Source organism: Astyanax mexicanus, chromosome 1 (assembly GCF_023375975.1).
Source record: "Astyanax mexicanus isolate ESR-SI-001 chromosome 1, AstMex3_surface, whole genome shotgun sequence".
Classification (NCBI taxonomy): domain Eukaryota; kingdom Metazoa; phylum Chordata; class Actinopteri; order Characiformes; family Acestrorhamphidae; genus Astyanax; species Astyanax mexicanus.
In genome coordinates this window covers 59,912,372-59,930,201 of record NC_064408.1, presented here as the reverse complement: position 1 = coordinate 59,930,201, position 17,830 = coordinate 59,912,372, and the positions used below count along the sequence as shown (strand labels likewise).

Here is a 17,830-nt window from a genome sequence, read left to right as displayed (position 1 = left end):
ATATGTGGTAGCTTTTGCTGAGGAAATGCCGAAGTGCTGCTGCAGAGACAGAAGCTGTGTTTCTCTGGTTGGGGGGTGCATTTAGGGAGCACACCTCGGCCTATAGCACTGGTCCGCACTGCGTTTTTACAGCAGACAAAACCCAAACCTCACCCTTGTCTGCTGGGCAAAGCTGTTTTTAAGCTAAATCAGTGCCCAATTAGCTGTCAATTAGACTGTTTCTTCACTGAATTCAATGTAACACTTTATTCAGCTCATAAAGAATTTCTAAGGGTAGTATTTAGTTAAACAGTGTTGGATCTAAAGTGTGCAGGAATGCAAATCCCCAAGAGAGAATCTGTGACCACTGTCCTGAATTCTATTTTTTACATAATAGTATGCCCCAAGATTATGGAAATCATTCAACATGTTAATTTTATGAGCTTCCCATGTGGACTATTGTATCTAAATAATCTAATTTTCTGTCAATCTTTTAGTTAACCTGTTAAACTTATTGAAACCACTGGTGATTACTGGCTTTTTTCCTCACTTTTTTTCTTTATCCGGTTTGCACTGCTTTGTATGTATTAAGTGATTAGTAATAAAAGTCTGAGTGCTGAAGTATCAGTGTCAGGGCTCTCAGGAATAGTATATGTATACGTTGTATTGAACATGTATTATTTCACAAACTGTAAACTAGAAGAATGTTCTCTTGTACATACTTCTGGACCCCTGATCTACACAAAATACAATCATTTTCTTTCTAATGTTTGCACAGTTTGGTCAGTGGCGTGATGCACACATCAGCAGAGGTGAAATGGGATTTGCTTCTGGCAGACTGATCTTGTATGAGTATGGGTGCCTGGGGAGTGGGATTGGGACAGGCAGGTTTACTGCCAGCCTGCTGTCACTACATGAGGAAGGAATAATGGCAGCTGTCAGGGGACTGGAAATGAGAGCGTCTCTGTATTTTTCATCATAGCACGCTGGGTGATTGTGTTTCACAAAGTGATTCCTTTTATGACTGCGAGGCAGTGTAATGACATATTGAGACCAACAAGAACTAAGTAATACATCTATAATAATGCCAGGTCATGAGGCTGGCTGAATCTGAATGTGTTTTATCACTGCCAAGTGTCAAATGAAAGGGGTGATTAATAAACCTGGAGAAAAGTGTTTACACTTTCTGAATGAAATAGGAATTAATATGCCACAATGCTGCACTACAGCTTGATAATTCTGTTCTTTAAAGCTACTAGTGTGTTGTGGTGCGTCAGTGCACTACTCTGAGGTGCCATCCTCAGTCTATAGAGAATAACTACTGGGCAAGATCGGGTCAATAAGTCAGATGGTACCTGCTAATAAAACAATAGGGAAATCTTAAAGAGCTTTAAAGACAGTTGATGCTCTAAGAGTGTCGCAACACTCTAAACTTGACAAAACAACACTGTAAACTGATTTATTTATCAATTATTTAACAATTGGACATTGTCAAACATTGTTCTCATAAACTGAACAATATCAAAAGAAGAAAAAAAATGTGAATGCCAGAGTATTACTGAAAACTGAGTGGGCAGGTTTTAAGAAAAAGTTCCTCTAAAAGAACCATTCACGATTAAGGTCTGGCTGGTGATTAAGAGATGCCTGAACAGCCCATAGCCAGCTGAGCCCTTTACCGAATAGATGTCCAAAGAACAATGGGCAATCAATTTGAATTGATTGAGCTTTTCAATTAGAAACTTAAATTCATTTAAAGGGACCAGTCACATTTAAAATGACTTGGAACTACTAATTGAGCAGGGTTGAATTTACTTATTTAACAGTGCATTAGATGCACATGTGTTATTACACAAAATGGTACATCTACAGTCCACAGCCTAAAGTCCTATATACATAGGCTTTTCCATGGTTGTGTTTTAGTCATTTACCCTCATGCAGAGTTCCATTATACTGTGATATCAAGCAAAAACCAGTCAGGAATCTGCAGAATGAGAGAGGAAGAGTGGAATGGCAGGAGGAAGAGGATGAAAAGATGAGCAGATGAGCTTTTCAGCAGCTGTTGGGGGGTTGGGTGGGGGGGTGTGACGGTGAAGTAAATTAGCAGAGAATGAGTCTGGAGGTTTCACTGACCTATTTAAGACTCCGCTCTGATGTTGATTTTTCCCCCCCTTACAGTTAATACTCTGCATAGGTAAGATAGAGCATTCTTAGTGGTGGGCTTCTCAGTCCGTCTAGATGGGATTCAAAGATTCACTCTGCCCACAGGTAGATAAATCTGTCTGCCTGAGAGACACTGGCTTTTTGAGCTTTTTTATTTTAAGTCTGCTGTCTGCTGAGGAGTGTTTCAACATCATTCCTCATTCGCAGGTCTCAGTGTCAGTGATGAATGTGCCTCATTCTTCTGCATTTTGTTGAAAAAGGAAAAAAGGATTGATCAATAAATGATCAGCAGGATGTTCTGATTCAATTATTTTATAAAATAAGATTTTGGTGCAGTGGTTCAGTGGTTGGTTGGCAAGTTACATTTTTTTTAGAAGTTCTTTTAGGAAAGTGTAATTAATTATAGAATCTGACTGCTGTCAATGGATCTAAATGTAAAAGTTTTAGCACCAAAAAAAGGCTCCACTGTATTTTGAATGTGTGTAGAATGAACCGCGTTGAACCACACAAACTGACCACATCCGAAGGTTTGAGTGTGATGATGGAGATGCCATTCAGCATTCCCAGTGCAGTGAAAGGTCAAGCAGCCACGTTAAATCTAATTGCTTGAGTTTGGGTTACGCAATTAATGGGGGCCGTGCTCTGCTTTATGACATCTTTAATGCTTTCGTAGACCTAATTTAATTTTTTAATTGTAAAGGCCTCATCCACAGGGAGCTGTAAAATTGCACAGCTGTTGTTCACACTTGACTGTAGCATTTGGAAGAGTAGAGTTGTTAATGTACTCCCGATGTACTTTCATTCATGAACTACTCTCTGTATATGTAGGAGTCAGAACAGGACATTGGGTCCAAAAAAAAAGATGTTTTGCAAGCTGTTTCCTGCGTACCCTGGGGATATCCAACCCACTGGCTTCCTAGCAATGTCCATGATGTGAGGAAAGCTAACACTGATGGTACACTAAGGTCCTCGGGGTTGAATTTTTATCAGCTGAGTCTGACAGTCAGGAAGATGTTTCTTACTGTACCACTCTTACTGCACTTTCCCTGTTTTTCAGTCTTCTGCTGCTTGGACTGAGTCATTGTTAGAGTGAACTCATTAGATACTGGAACTGCCTTAAAAAATGCATTGACAAAAGTGAGGTTTCTTGTGACCAAATATCTCAGTGTCTATAAATTGCATTTAATAAGTCTGAATAAATATAATGCCTTTGTCTTTATTACCATCAGAGAACTGACCTGTTATTCTTCATTCAGAAATGGTTGGCTGAATCATAGATGTATGAATCTAACAAAATCTTTCGTACAGCTCCAGTCTTTAAACATCCCAACTGTGGACTAGGCTGATACCAATTCAATAGCTGTCCAGGCCAGGATTCAACTGCACAATTAAACGGCTAACAAATGTGAATTTTAGAATTAATTTGTTTCTCACTGTCATTCTCTTTCTCTCTTGCTCTCTTTCTTCTCGCAGCCCTTCCCGGACACCCAGTAGGACTTCTCAGTTGGAGACCAGCTCCACCCACTCCATCCAGCAGCCATGGCAGATGACGCAGACATGCGCAATGAGCTGTCAGACATGCAGCAGCGTGCTGACCAGCTGGCCGATGAGGTGAGGGCCAGTCACCCTATGCTCAGTGCTTAAGTAGTTGAAATCACAAGCAAGCAGCGTATATTGCCAGTAAACAAAGAGACGAACTGATGGTCCAAAAAAAACGAGCACTTAAGTCTGGTACTGTTATACAGTATTTTGTACTGTTGGGTTGTAGACATGGATATATTTAAATAAAGGACACGTTAAACTACTCCAGAGTTAACGAGCCATTAAACACCTTTCACTTCTACAATTCTGAAAGATTTTATTAAATGTATTTAATTTAGTTTGTATTTAATTTAGTTTAGTGTGGAACTGTTTCATAGTTAAACATATATCTGTATATCTGTATTTCCTCCAACTTTTTCTGTCATATTTTGGAAATGCTGCCAAAAGCATGTGTAAAATACACTACTGCAATGTCTTTCACTTTTTGAGTTATGGCTAGTTACCATTTATCAATGGAGCAACTGACTTTTTTACCTCATTAATCTTTTTTCTATCACCAGATGCAATAATGGGTGCAGAGATTGTTCCCACACTGCTGGCTTACTTACAAAACAGACTGATTAATGACAAAAACTACTGCTGTATTCAAATAACTATTAACAATCTTCTGACTTTCACAGTTGGAAGACAAAACCAAAGGTATAAAAGCTTGTATTAAGCAGTTAAAGCACAGAAAATAAAAGATACCTGCTCAAAGTCTATATTATTATGCCAGATTGCTACTAGAATGAAATTAGACTATGTTTTCTGTGAGTGGCAGCACATTATTAAGAATCAAATGAACTAAAATCTCACTATCATCATGAATATGTGATTTATTATCCAGTTGATCAAACTTAAAAATTCAATGACTGTTTAAAACTGTTGCTATGCACAGCCATTTGTTTGTCCTATATCTGCGCACCAGTACTTAACTCTAAAGCTACAACAGCCACAAAATATGTGGCTACCTGAGGACCTGTAAAAGTGAAAGTCTGTCTCTGACAGAGGAGAATTTATCATTTTATGAATATGAATTAAGTTGAATTTAGCTTCTTATTCCCTAGTCTTTAATGACATTTTTGCTCCCTTTCTAAGATTCTAAGAATAAACATTGGTTTAAAAAAATCATAATTATATAAAAACTGTGTTTTTCAAAAGCTGGTAATTACAGTGCTCTTTTATTATAAAAGATTAAATGATTTTAGCCTAATTCTTCTGATTGCATTTTAAATTTGCTGTGCTGTTTTTTCTTCACACTAATGTCCAATTTGAAAGCCATTGTGTCGTCCTCACTAGGCAAAAGTTGAGCATGTCACAAGTGCTTCAAGTGATTCAGTGTTGACTGGTTTAATTAATGATAAATGTACATAAACCTAGACCTGGTTATGGCTGTTCATATGGTTGTTCAGTCTCGCTTTTGTATGCACTAGATTAAGTAGGATGAATACATGTCTATGTCCTGATGCTGTGATACTGAGACATATAGTGCATGTAGAAAATGCATTCTGAGGAAAAGTCTTACTTTTATAGGTCTAACTAAAATGTATGTCTGCCTACACCCTTGAACTATGTAGATAAGTAAAATGTACTGTAAATGTACTGTAAAATAGACTGTACTATAGTACTTTGAAGTAACTGGGAGATAAAAAATCAGGAAGGTGAAGTTTCAGTCATTTCAGTCATTTAATAAGAAACTAAATCAATCAGCCCAGAATGTCCAGTTATATTCAGTTATGTAGTCATTTCACATCACTAAACTGTGTGTCTGAAAACATAAAGATGGTATTGGCATGATAGGTATTGACCATCCTTAGATTCTCTAGTTGTCAGTATTGGAGTTCACGTAAGCTCTGTTTATTTTCTTAATTTAAATGACAGGTTTTTGGGTTCATATCTTCTTCAAACTGTGATTGTGCAACTGACCCATCTGTTTTTGGGCGTGTGTGTGTGTCAGGTGTAAGGAGGGTCATTCTGTACCCAGACTTACATAACGCTGCAGCTTTTGTTGTTTGTGTGTGAAACGAGTATGTGGGAGCTGGGCTTGTGTGTGCGTGTGTGTGTGTGTGTGTGTGTGTGCATGCGCAGTCTGATGGAGCTCCTTTCTGCCGCCCCACACTATGATTCACCCTCATAGCGGAGCAGAATATTAAAATGCCAGCGGAACACAGCTCCATGCTGCAAAACATCCTGCAGCCTGCTCATCAGAAGAAATCAAAAAATCATATTCCATATGCCCCCCCACACAATCAAACGTCAATATTACAGCCACATATATTTGCACCATAATGTAAAATCTGAAGAACCTTGCTTTAAAAAAAAAAAAAAAAATTAGGGGCTTTAGATGAAAAGCGTGAGCTGTAACTGCAGGGTTTTTTAACAGCGGCCATTTTGGATCTTCCTCGGCTGACTGTGATGCGGGGGTGTCTCAGCAGGCTGCGAGGCTGTGCTGGGTGTGTGTACCTCACATAGGCTCTGTTTTTCAGGAACCTAGAGTGCAGAGGGCTGCAGTGGGTCTCTCAAACACTCAACCTGTGTTAAGAGTTTACAAAAACAGCCCTGCAAAAAACAAGAACATTTCTATAGTGTATTATAGTGTACATGTCTATCATTATATAGCGTGACTCATACTGTATCATCACTCCCTATAGTACTCCCTTTTAAAACATAGGTGTACATAATTATGTAATGTTCACATAATTATATGTAAAAAAAAAATACTATTGTGTAGAACCTATAGCAAAATATTGATCTTCCATAGTTTCCCCATCTCCTATGAGGAATAATGGTTACATAGGGTAGTATAGCTCTTTTCAGCTAAGAAAAAAAAAAACCAGTAACTAACCTGTAATGACATTCTAAAAACATAAGTAATAAAGAACAAAATTTCAGCCTCGTAAAATATTGCTAGAATAAAATAAAAAGTCATCAAACTCAAAAGGCAAGAGCAGGAATGAATGCTGCAAATCACACTAATTTATTACATATTGATGAGCCCATGTTACCATTCTCTGACCTGCTTCTCTTGCCAGGTGATAAAAATCATTACCCGCTGCCTTTTGCTTTTTTTATATCATTTCCTTTCTATTTTTCCACAGTCACTGGAGAGCACCCGTCGTATGCTGCAGCTGGTGGAAGAGGTAAGTCACCTGACACTCTACTTAATAAGCTCTATAATAATAAGTCATGTTATTGCTTACTGTATCACAGAGATATGCACTAAATGTTAATGTATAAGTAGTAAAAATAAATACAAGGAAATGTGGATGAAATATATTCAGAAAAAAATAGCTTATAGTTTTTTTTTCTCATACATTTCACAGTGTACAAATTGAAGTGTAAACAAAGTCAGTCGTCAGAGTGGTTTAAAATGAAAAAGTGATTTTCTTATAGTGGTGGTGGATAGCAACCAGGGTTTACAATGTCTACAAGACAAAAAAAAACGTTTTAATTTTTGATTTATAATGATCAGTGAATCATAAAAAGAGTTGTATGTGATATGCTGATAAAAAATGTGGTATATCCGGGGGTAACACTTTCCTTACTTTTTTCAGCACCTTATTAGGGAATTTTATTACACCATAATGATTTGCTAATGACTTTTTATTAAATTAAACACTGTGTAAGTTTAACACCAAGAGTGTTGATTTGGTGATTTGACATTTGATTTGTATAGTATCTAATCTGATACATGCTTTGTATTTTAATTGAACAATGGATGTATATCATGTCCATTGAAAACCAAGTATCTCCATTTATGTCATTTTTTAATTTACTACAGAATTTGAACAGAGAAACTGTATCTTACAATGTGGCAAAATTTCTTGATGAATGGACCAATAGAAATATTTCAAAATGACCTGAAATAAACTCATTTTGCATTGACTTCCACTGAAAGTTTAGAAGGTGTTTTCTCTCTCCTGTAAAGTTGCTGTTTTGGATATGCTTGTATTTCATTGGACAGCGACGTTATAATATGTATTTATTATTATAAACTAGGCAGTCAGTACATTTTTTTTTTGTTTTTTGGTGAACAAGAATTTATTAGACAATTATGAATATTAAATAAATGGATTCCAAAACATTTTTTAAATCACAAAGTATTCCAGACTTTTCCAGATTTTAAATCTTATTATAGCATTACAGCAGCAAATTAGAATCATGTTATGTATATAAAATATTTGAATAATACTACACAAAATCAAAACCAAAAAACAAATAAAAGATACACTGGCATTTGGGGAAGATTCACTGTGATGTACTGTGAATCGAGAGCCCTGTTTTTGTTCCTGACTCCTGTCTGGCTGTGACCAGCCGACAGACGAGCTGCGTAGCCAGGAGCAAGTGGAGCTGTTCTAAACTGGGCTAGACAGTAGCAGGGCTGGGGGAGAGACAGAGAGAGAGAGGGACAGAGGGAGAGAGGGCAAGAAAGAGTGGGAGCATTGTGTAGGAGGGGCTGGCTATTCGAGGCCTCTGCGGTATATCTCAAGGTCATATTGATAATCAGTGACCGTAATTGCTGCAAAGTACAGCTCCCGTGCCTATTAACGAACAGAAAAGAGGACAGTGATAAGTCAATTGCAAAGTGGCAAACGGTCACCCCAGCTGATGGAGGGGAAGTGTAAACGAAGGGTGGAGGACAGGAAGCTGACTCTAGAGAGTTTTTTTTTTTTGCCGTGACTGGAGGGTCAAAAGTTTCTTGTGTCCCCATATTAAACCTATGTACTTAGGTTTATGTTAATCCAGTGCGTTATATTACTCATCTGGCAGCAGCTAGAAAGCCGGAGGTGAATTACATGCATTATTTACCCCAGGAAGCACATTGAGTTTATGCCACGTTTTCTGGCACTGTGTGGAGATTCAGCAGAGCCCAGTGCTTACACATTAACCCCCAAGGATCTGTTTAAGTCAATTTTAGGGTCCCACTGGAGCAAAAGCTGCTACTGCTGCACGGTCTAAGGTCTGATTTATGCTACCATGCAGCCACCTGATTGCCCAAAACATCAATGCTCAGTTTCCTCCACAAAATGCTGATGTAGCAGCTCTGATTTACACTCTGCAAACCCAGGTGCTACATTTATCAAAAACCTACAAACAGAGCAAAACAGGACAGTGCAGCAAAAATGCCTCCATCCACACTACTAAGACGAGTTACATAATTTTGGACTGTATAAAAATGAAAAAAAAGCATTCAGGGATTCATTGAACAAGCGGATATGAACGCAGGCAGTGAGAGTCAATAATTCCATCAAAACTAATCAATAACTAATACACTGAGTGATACTATTCTGAGTATAGACATCTGGGATTCAGTGAGTCACAGCCACACCCTAGTGAAGCTTTGGGAATTTACTGTTTAAGTTTATTAGTAATCATTGACTGCAAGGAAATAGATGATTTAGTAATGTAGAAGTCTGTGTCTTGATCAGGTTCTACTAGATGAATCAGCATCAGTATTTCTGATCACACAACAGCAAGAAATTAAATGATCTGGGTTATATAATTCTTCCTAATTCCATCTAGCTCATTAACTTATTACGTTTTTTGGATGACGGTAAGTTCATGCATGGAGAGTGCAATACTTAAAAGCACCGGTGTTCTGATTTGAATCCTAACTGAGGCTTCCTCGTTGGCAGTGAAAGGGATTTGAGTTTTAAGGTCTGCGTGCCTCGCCAGTTGACGGCTGCCACTGAGCCCTTGAGTTAGGCACCTAATCCCTCCGATTTAGCTTTAGAGATACTGGAAAACTGCACTCCTGTCTGGCCTGTCAACACTAACCTGTGCAATAAGTAATGCCTGCCCAGCATTCCTTCTAGAAAAAAACAAGACATGCTATTTCTATAAAAAAAAGTTTGTTGGCCTTTAAATATCTTGTTTCTGTTATATTAAACCATATTTACTTTGTTTATCTAATTTGGTAAATATTATCTAATCTCAAAAAGACTAAGACTAAGACAGGTTGCCAGATACACCAATCAGCCATAACATTAAAACTATCCACCTAATATAGTGTAGTCCCACCATTTCATTAAAAACAGCTCAGACCTGTCAAAGCATGAATTCCACAATAAACCTAAAAGTGTCCTGTACTATCTGACCTCAAGACTTTAGCTGTAAGTTGAGAGATTGGAGCCTGTTGCCAGTTCACCTATTATGCTTCCTTGGACCACTTTTGGTAGGTACTAACCGCTGCATGCCGAAAAAACACCTCACTAGACCTGCCTGGTATTTTGGAGATGTTCTGATCCAGACGACTGTATAAGATCATTAGTTAACAAAGTTTTATGTACTGGCTGATCAGTATAAGGTTTTAATACAACAGCAACAATATAATGAGTAACCTCATAGTAAATTAGAGTAAAGCTGATTTTCACAAAAGTACTGCCTGAAAAACGTTGCTGAGCACTTCAACAAGAACACATTTAGGAAGAAGGCTGTGTGCTGGGTGTCTACATATCCCTAACTGCTGACTGCTCATGATCCTGTACCTTCTTTTATGATTTTCCTTGACAAAAAACCTTTTTCTTGACTCCAACTCTAACAGAAATCCTGTACATTTCTCCGACTGATCTTACCTCTGTTAGTGTTTCTTCTCATTTTCTATTCTTTCCTCCTTTCTTTCCCCCTCACTTCCATGCCACCTTGTCACCTCTCCATGTGCATAGAGTAAAGATGCTGGTATCAGGACTTTGGTTATGCTGGATGAGCAAGGAGGTAAGTCCAAACACATTACAGATGGATGATGACAAAGCATGCCTTTCTAAAACATGATTGAATTGATTTGAATCAGGGTTTAACATGTTCTCTCTAGTAATATTTATAATATCAGTATATTTTCACTACAGCTTCATTCACAATGACTGGTATCAGTAATTATATAATATTTCCTTGTGATAATTTCATCTGTTTTCTATCGACTAACAACTTTCTAAATCTTTTTACACTTTCCTAACAAGTTTGCCTCTTTCATTACTTCAAGACATTCTCTATAATTGTTTTTAATTTCTATAATAATAAAAAATACCACGTGGCCACTGAGACTCTCCATTAATTGTCTTCATAATTTCACTGGTCAGTTAAAACTGTACCATCATGGTAAATAAGGCCAACATTTTAACTCTTGTCAGTTTCTTTCTCTGTGTGGGGAAAATGAAAACGATCGATTTAGCTGGTAATGACAAATGCCACTCTTTCCCATAGAAAACACTAATTCCCTTTTTTGTATAATCCCTGGTTGAGTGCCTTAAAATTGTGCTGTTAAGCTCATTTAAAAATACATGTTTTATTGGGGTGTGCAACAATTCTTATTGCTTGTAATGGGCTCCACATTAAACGCATACATTAGCTTGTTTACCTCAGTGCGATTTAGTAAATTGTGTAATTGGCAGTATCCTAAGTTAGGTGCTCTGATTGGCTGCTGTGTAGGAAAGCCCCTTCTCTGAAGCTGATAATTACCCCTGCTCGGTCTAGCTATGAAAGGGATGAGGTACTCCTGCACCAGACCTTCAGGATTGCCTCTGAAAGCCTATTTAAACAAGCCCCTTAGCCACAAGGTACTGTTAAGCCAGGCTGACTACTTGACTTTTAAGTCTGACAGTGTCACCAAGAAAGATCACAGAGGAAGAGCATACCTCCAGAACAACTTCTTCCTTGAGTGCTGCCACTGATTTCACTTTTTTCAGTACTTTACTAAGCTAAGATCAGGAACCAAAACGTTCCAGGTTCAGTCCCAGGGATTCTACAAATCTGACTTCTGTAGTAGGTTTTCTTTTTTCCTGAACCCATCCACAATTTCTCTCTAACCCTAACAACCTAACCAGACTTCCTCTCTATGGGTTGTGAGTTATGGTCAAAACGCCTGCATGGCATCCCTGAACATCCCTAGACTGCATCACCACAAGTCACACAGTCACCTCTGCCATGTTCATCCTTTACCCCCACCCAGACAAACAAACCACGCCTTACATTGCCTTATAAACAAGCCTCTGCTGAGTGACTCAGCATGGTACAGCCCTTAAGCCTTAGGAGAAAGATGAAGGCAGCCTGTAATTCTGTCCTAAGGTCTAATTTAAGTCACAGAGCTTTGAACTGCTGCCCTCTTATGGTGACCCTTCAGGGACAAGTAGTCTCTATCTGGTATCAGTTTCAAATGTGCGTTGGAACTAATCTTTTTTTGCCTGTTCACTGGCAACAGCTTTTTTTTTTTTGCTTTTTGTGCTCCAGCCCACAACTATGGGAAATCCAGAAACAGAAATACCTTTAGATATGGATTTTTTTTTTCAGAAAAGAGATATTGACTCATTTTTACACCTTTATGACATTTGTCGATCCATTTAAATGCATGTTTTTCCCTGTTAGGTACATTGTAGCAGAGTCACGCCCAGCTTGATAGTATTAATTTCTCCAAAAAAAAACAAAAGGCAATAAAATTCATTCCACTGCTGTCATCCCTTTGTCCTAACCAGAACAACTCGATCGTGTTGAAGATGGCATGAACCATATCAACCAAGACATGAAGGAGGCCGAGAAAAATTTAAAAGATTTAGGGAAATGCTGTGGCCTTTTCATATGTCCGTGTAACAAGTAGGTACTGACCATGTGACGGAGGGGTCTTTTGCGTTTGTGGTGGCGTCCATTTTTTTCCTTTCCTTTCGTTTTCCTTTTGTCACAGTGACTGTCTGATTTTTTTTTCCTTTCTGTCTTCTCTTCTTTGTCCTCTCTTTCCTCCCTGTTTTCTTCTCACGTGCTTCGTTCTGTGGGGGATAAATTGCTTGTTGTTTAATCAGAACAACTGGAGCGCATCGAAGAGGGGATGGACCAAATCAATAAGGACATGAAGGATGCAGAAAAGAATTTGAACGATCTAGGAAAATTCTGTGGTCTTTGCTCCTGTCCATGTAACAAGTAGGTGCTGCTTGCCTGCCTGCCTGCCTGCCTAAAAAAAATAAAATAACGACAAAAAACTGCAATAGAAATACTCCCTAGAGGTTCTTTAATGGCTAGATGCCTTAGCCTGCAGTAGCAAGACTCACCACCCACGCTCCTCAGTGTGACCTGCCCCAAAGGAATTGATGAGCATGAGGCATGGTCGCATCCACACTTTCTCCCACACACACAATTGCCCTGCAGCCTTGATTCCTGTTCCTCTGAGACTGAGAGATAATCCATCAGATTTATAAAGTAAGGCATGCTGCACTGATCCTATAAGGTCTGACCTTTCCATAGACCCCTGTTCTAAAAAACGCATGCAAAGCTGAACAGGTCGGACCTTTAGAGGCCAAAATCTGAATTGCCATGAAAAAATGTATGGATGTGCCAAAGTTGAATCCTCAATATTACATAAATTTCAAATATGAAAAATTTGAATGTGAAACCAGTTAAATATCAAACGCTGCACAATATTTACTGGCTGTAGCTCTATTGGTGAACATGTTTAAATTAATAAGATATACACAATCAATTCTGACTGTTGTTTGAATCTCTAAATATTAAAAGATACGAGCACAAAGGCAGATTTGAGGAGCAGAGCACTTGCTCTGCAACTTTGAGAGCACATCCATCAATGCCTTTAGCTCGTATGACTGGAACAGCATGTCCCTGAATGCCACATGCATGCTGATGCAACTCTTGCTATTAATGACAATGTTGCTACCTGTTAAGACAGTTATGCATAACAACCCCAACACCTCTGATGACCTAGACATTTTAGATGTGTGAGATTTATATGGGTGTGGTAGAGGGACAGAGCTTTGAGACAGACACAGAGACTGTGAGATCTGGCGCTTAGCCGCAGTACAGAGGATAGAGCTGTTTTCACTGTTATCCCCAAAGGGAAAAGAGACCAGATCTAGGTCAGGCAGAAAGAGCTACAGTGGAGATATATATTCTGTTTTAATCTGATAGCCCCTTTTGCCAATGTCCTCAGTTGATACTGCTGAATTAATTAACATATTAACAACACCTTTTCTTAAAGCCTAGAGCTATTGGTAGAACCACAATAATACTGAATATCTCTAAGTTGTAATTAATTTTAATCTGGGATTGTTATAATGTTTGAGTTTTGTATTTGTTTTCTTATCTTTATACATTTTAATCGCCTACTTCTATTACCCTAGTAGAGATGGTCCTAAAGATGGAAAACATTAGCGTCCCAGGCAGCACGTACCGCCTAGAACATTAGCTGCCCTGCCACATTACATAGAGCCTAACACAGTGCAAAGATAGAGAGTAGGAGAGACGGGGGAACTGTAGCCATAGTCCACATCTATAAATAACACTGCAGTGGGAGGCCTGGCCATCTCCGTTTATATCAAATCAAATAAGATCTGGAAACAAGGATGCCTGAGCTTTTATCAAACAATAGAATAAAATGTTCCGTCTCATTTTAGATTAAAGACATTAAGCCAAAGAGTGCACTAAGAACCCCCAGTCTGTTATAGCCACTGGGCAAGAATTCTCACAAGCCACTGATCTAGGCAACAAGATCTAGGCTAATGTAACCTTATAATAGGTTTAACTGATTTTCTCAGCAGTGTGATAATGCATGACAGCAGTATTCAAAAGTGTATCTACTTTTAAGTTCTCAGACAACTTTTACCAAGGTCTGGCTATGACTTTTGCACATTGTTGTTTTTGCCACATATACAAATTCAGCTTCTAAGGCAACTGCTATTAGGAGTGCAAGAACATTAATCAAAACCCCTGTATGATTGTAAAGGACCTTCAGGAAGATTCGGCAGACTTGTAAATAGTGGTGAAAGACTCTTAGTTGGGTACAAAAAGCATTTACCAGCTGTGATAGCTGTGATGTCTAAGCTGGTTACTAAGTACTGACTGATAATGCCTAAACATTTACTTCAGGCACTTCTTTTAATTTTAAAACTGTGACAGAAAGAAATAATAAGCAACGCTGCTTAATACTGTAAATTAAATAAATATGTTATCTTAAACTGTATGCTTTTTACAAATAATGTTTTAGTCATTCAAATATATATGAGACAAAGCATAGCTACAGTTTATTATTTTATTCTCATGGCCTAGCCAGAGTAGTCAGTCCTGTTATAAAAAGGCAAAAAATACATATAAACAATATTATATCAGGATTTTTTAAAGAGTGGAGCCCAGATAAAATTACCCATCCCTCCAGTTTCTTTATTTTTCTTTTTTACAGTTGTTTGCGCTTGTCTCTGACGATGTGGCAGTCCTGTTACTCTGTGTTGTCTGTCTGCCAAGGCCTGTCGTCTTTGTTATTTGTCATAGTCTGAGAAGGGGAACAACTCATAAGCACCGGGAGGGGAAGCAGCCCAACAAGTAAAGCAAGAGTGACCCCAGAGTCCCTTGCTTCTTTTGCTAGTTGCTCAGGTTCCCCCATGTATTTCATTTCTTAAAGAAAGGTATGTGTTTGAGCAAACCAGCCCTGTATGTTTTATGTCTGCAAGATAGAACGTCTCAGATAGAAGTGATAGGAGAATGAGTCTGTCCTTGTTATTGCTTGCCTGGTAGTCTTTCCCATTTGCCCATGTTGTTTCTGTGCCTTTCTGGTCTGTGTGGGCAGAAGCTCTGCTCATTCGGAGGCTTTCCGGTCTCCTCAGTGCTTATGTTCTCCTTGACTCCTGTGCAGAATGAAGAGCGGAGGCAGCAAGGCTTGGGGCAACAACCAGGATGGCGTGGTGAACAGCCAGCCTGCCCGCGTGGTGGACGAGCGGGAACAGATGGCCATCAGCGGAGGCTTCATCCGCAGGTGAGAGGGACCTCTTGGCTCCAGGACACATGAACTGAGGGAAACTGAACAACATGAACTTAAAGAGGTCATGTTGTATAGGGTCATGACGGACTGGTCAAGAAAGCTGTGTGGGCTGTAAGAGGCCAAAGGATGTCAAATGTATAGCACCTCTGGGTTAATACATAATCTTATATATTCCAGGTTAATATGGTACTTGAGTAAAATATGGAGAATCTCTGTGTGCTTCTGTACAGGGTAACAGACGATGCCAGGGAAAATGAGATGGATGAGAACTTGGAGCAGGTGGGAGGCATCATCGGTAACCTGCGCCACATGGCCCTCGACATGGGCAACGAGATTGACACCCAGAATCGCCAAATCGACAGGATCATGGACAAGGTAAGTACATTTAAACATAAGTGGTTCATTAGTTAAGGGATGAACAAATGTAAAAACTGTACAATGTAACTCATTTGCTCTCTCTTTGTGATCTACCAGGCTGAGTCCAACAAGACCAGGATTGACGAAGCCAACCAGAGGGCCACAAAGATGCTTGGCAGCGGCTAAGCATCTCAACCGCCTGCTTTTACCAACCGTGCAGTTTGTCAAAAGGCGCAAACATGCTTTTATCATGGTATTTACCTTCTAGGTTTGCACACATGCACATATCACCTCCCCCCATTGTAAATGTTGTTCTGTGTGCTGTCTGTCGGCTTTTTCAATGATTGTCCTCGTAAATTATTTCTTATACTCCGTATCATTCTTTCCAAAGGTTGTATATAGTGCTGACTCGATGGCTCTAGCTCACTTGTGAAGTTTTTATTCTAACACCTATATACGTATGTATATGTATATATGTGCACACACACACATGCTTATATATATGTGCGTGCACATATACATATATAAATATATATATTGCCTCTTTGCTGGATGAAATATATAATAGGAATGCTATACAAGCTGTCTTTCCTTTTCAGTATCTCAGTATCGTCTTAGTAAAACTGTGTCATTCCATTAGGCTACTGTCATGCTCCTTATTTTGATGTTGTCATGACAAATGAAGAAGGGGTAAAAGATGACTAATTATATGATGATGCTGATACCAATACAAAAAGCACTTAAAATATCTGTCCTTGGTTCATTTCCCTCATCACAACCATAATCAGTTACTGTTTAGACAATGTGCAACTAGATTCTGTAGCTGTAATAGACATTGCATTCCAAGTGATGTGAACTGTGCGTTATGCATGACAAATGGTAGATTTTAGAGTCTTATAAATAAAACTTGTTTTAAAAATAAGAAAAAAAAAATATCATGGCAGTAGCAAAAACCGCAAACGCATGCTCAGTATTAGGACACAGTTGAACGTTCCATATTCCTGCAAGTTTGCAATAGTGCAACTCTTTCTGTCAATATATATTTACAGACTGTGACCATCGTTGTAAAATAATGCAAAATGACCTAAAGAAGAATTGTAACGGAGATGACAAAAAAGTGGTGGTTCTGCAAAAATGACCTGTTTTCTAAATGATTATGCAGCTCAGTGAAGATAATGACTAAGTGCTGAACGGTGGGGACTGGTTGTTTACTGTATCATAGGTTTTGGATGCTCTGAAAAAAATTAAATAAATAAACCTTTGCAATGTAAAGCAAAGACGCATATTTCTGAGAGACCTTACTTTTTTAAGAAGACTGTATCCTGTTAGTATCCTGTTACTTTCCCTGTGTGGTTTGTTATTGGTAAAAAATGATAATAATCCATAAAAAAATGAGAGATTTTTTTTGTTGCTTCTGTACTTAGAGCTATGCACACCAAATCGCTGAGATGTTCAATAGTCAAGAAGACAAATAAATACCTTACCTGAATGACACATAGGTTAAACTGTGAGATTGATGTCCTCAACGCATGTAATATTAAAATCTCCCTCTGTATCTTGTCAGTCTGTGAAGTGGTTGACATTTTGTAGCTAGCTGAATTGATTAAAAGTAATATACCCCCTCCTCACGATGGGTTCTCCTTATTCTTTCACATGGATGTGTGGAACTGACATCTATCAGTGCAGTTTATTTTGACAGGTCCTGAGTGGACAAAGTTTAGAACACTGTTAAAACCCATGGGGGGTTTAATGGATATTTATAAGTACACAATTTAGAACTAGATATCCTATATTGTCTAACACCAAAGACCTAAAACATACCTGAGAAAAACCACTGAGATTAGGAGTAAACTGCTTGAGGGACTGTGTAGCTGTGAGACATCCGGTAATGTAAGTGGGCTGTGCACAGGAGCTGGTGATTAATGAGTATCAATTTGCTGCCACTGTATAATAATTAAGATACATCATTCTCATTTACTTTCATTAGAAAGTGCACCAACACAACAC

The 17,830-nt window shown here is 38.6% G+C and overlaps 1 protein-coding gene across 2 annotated transcripts in view; it reads left to right on the top strand.

Moving 5' to 3' along the window:
• snap25a (synaptosome associated protein 25a) overlaps positions 1–17,451 on the top strand; it is a 28,185-nt gene extending 10,734 nt beyond the window's left edge. The window contains exons 2-8 of one of the 2 annotated variants that reach the window (XM_007245354.3): positions 3,613–3,750; positions 6,819–6,860; positions 10,386–10,434; positions 12,507–12,624; positions 15,341–15,460; positions 15,697–15,841; positions 15,941–17,451. In XM_007245354.3, coding sequence (XP_007245416.1) covers positions 3,679–3,750; positions 6,819–6,860; positions 10,386–10,434; positions 12,507–12,624; positions 15,341–15,460; positions 15,697–15,841; positions 15,941–16,009 — 615 coding nt within the window. In that variant the 5' untranslated portion in view covers positions 3,613–3,678 and the 3' untranslated portion in view covers positions 16,010–17,451. Of the gene's footprint in view, positions 1–3,612; positions 3,751–6,818; positions 6,861–10,385; positions 10,435–12,185; positions 12,304–12,506; positions 12,625–15,340; positions 15,461–15,696; positions 15,842–15,940 lie in introns of both variants that reach the window. The other variant, XM_007245355.4, reaches the window with a different exon arrangement.
• Positions 17,452–17,830: the final 379 nt, after the last annotated feature.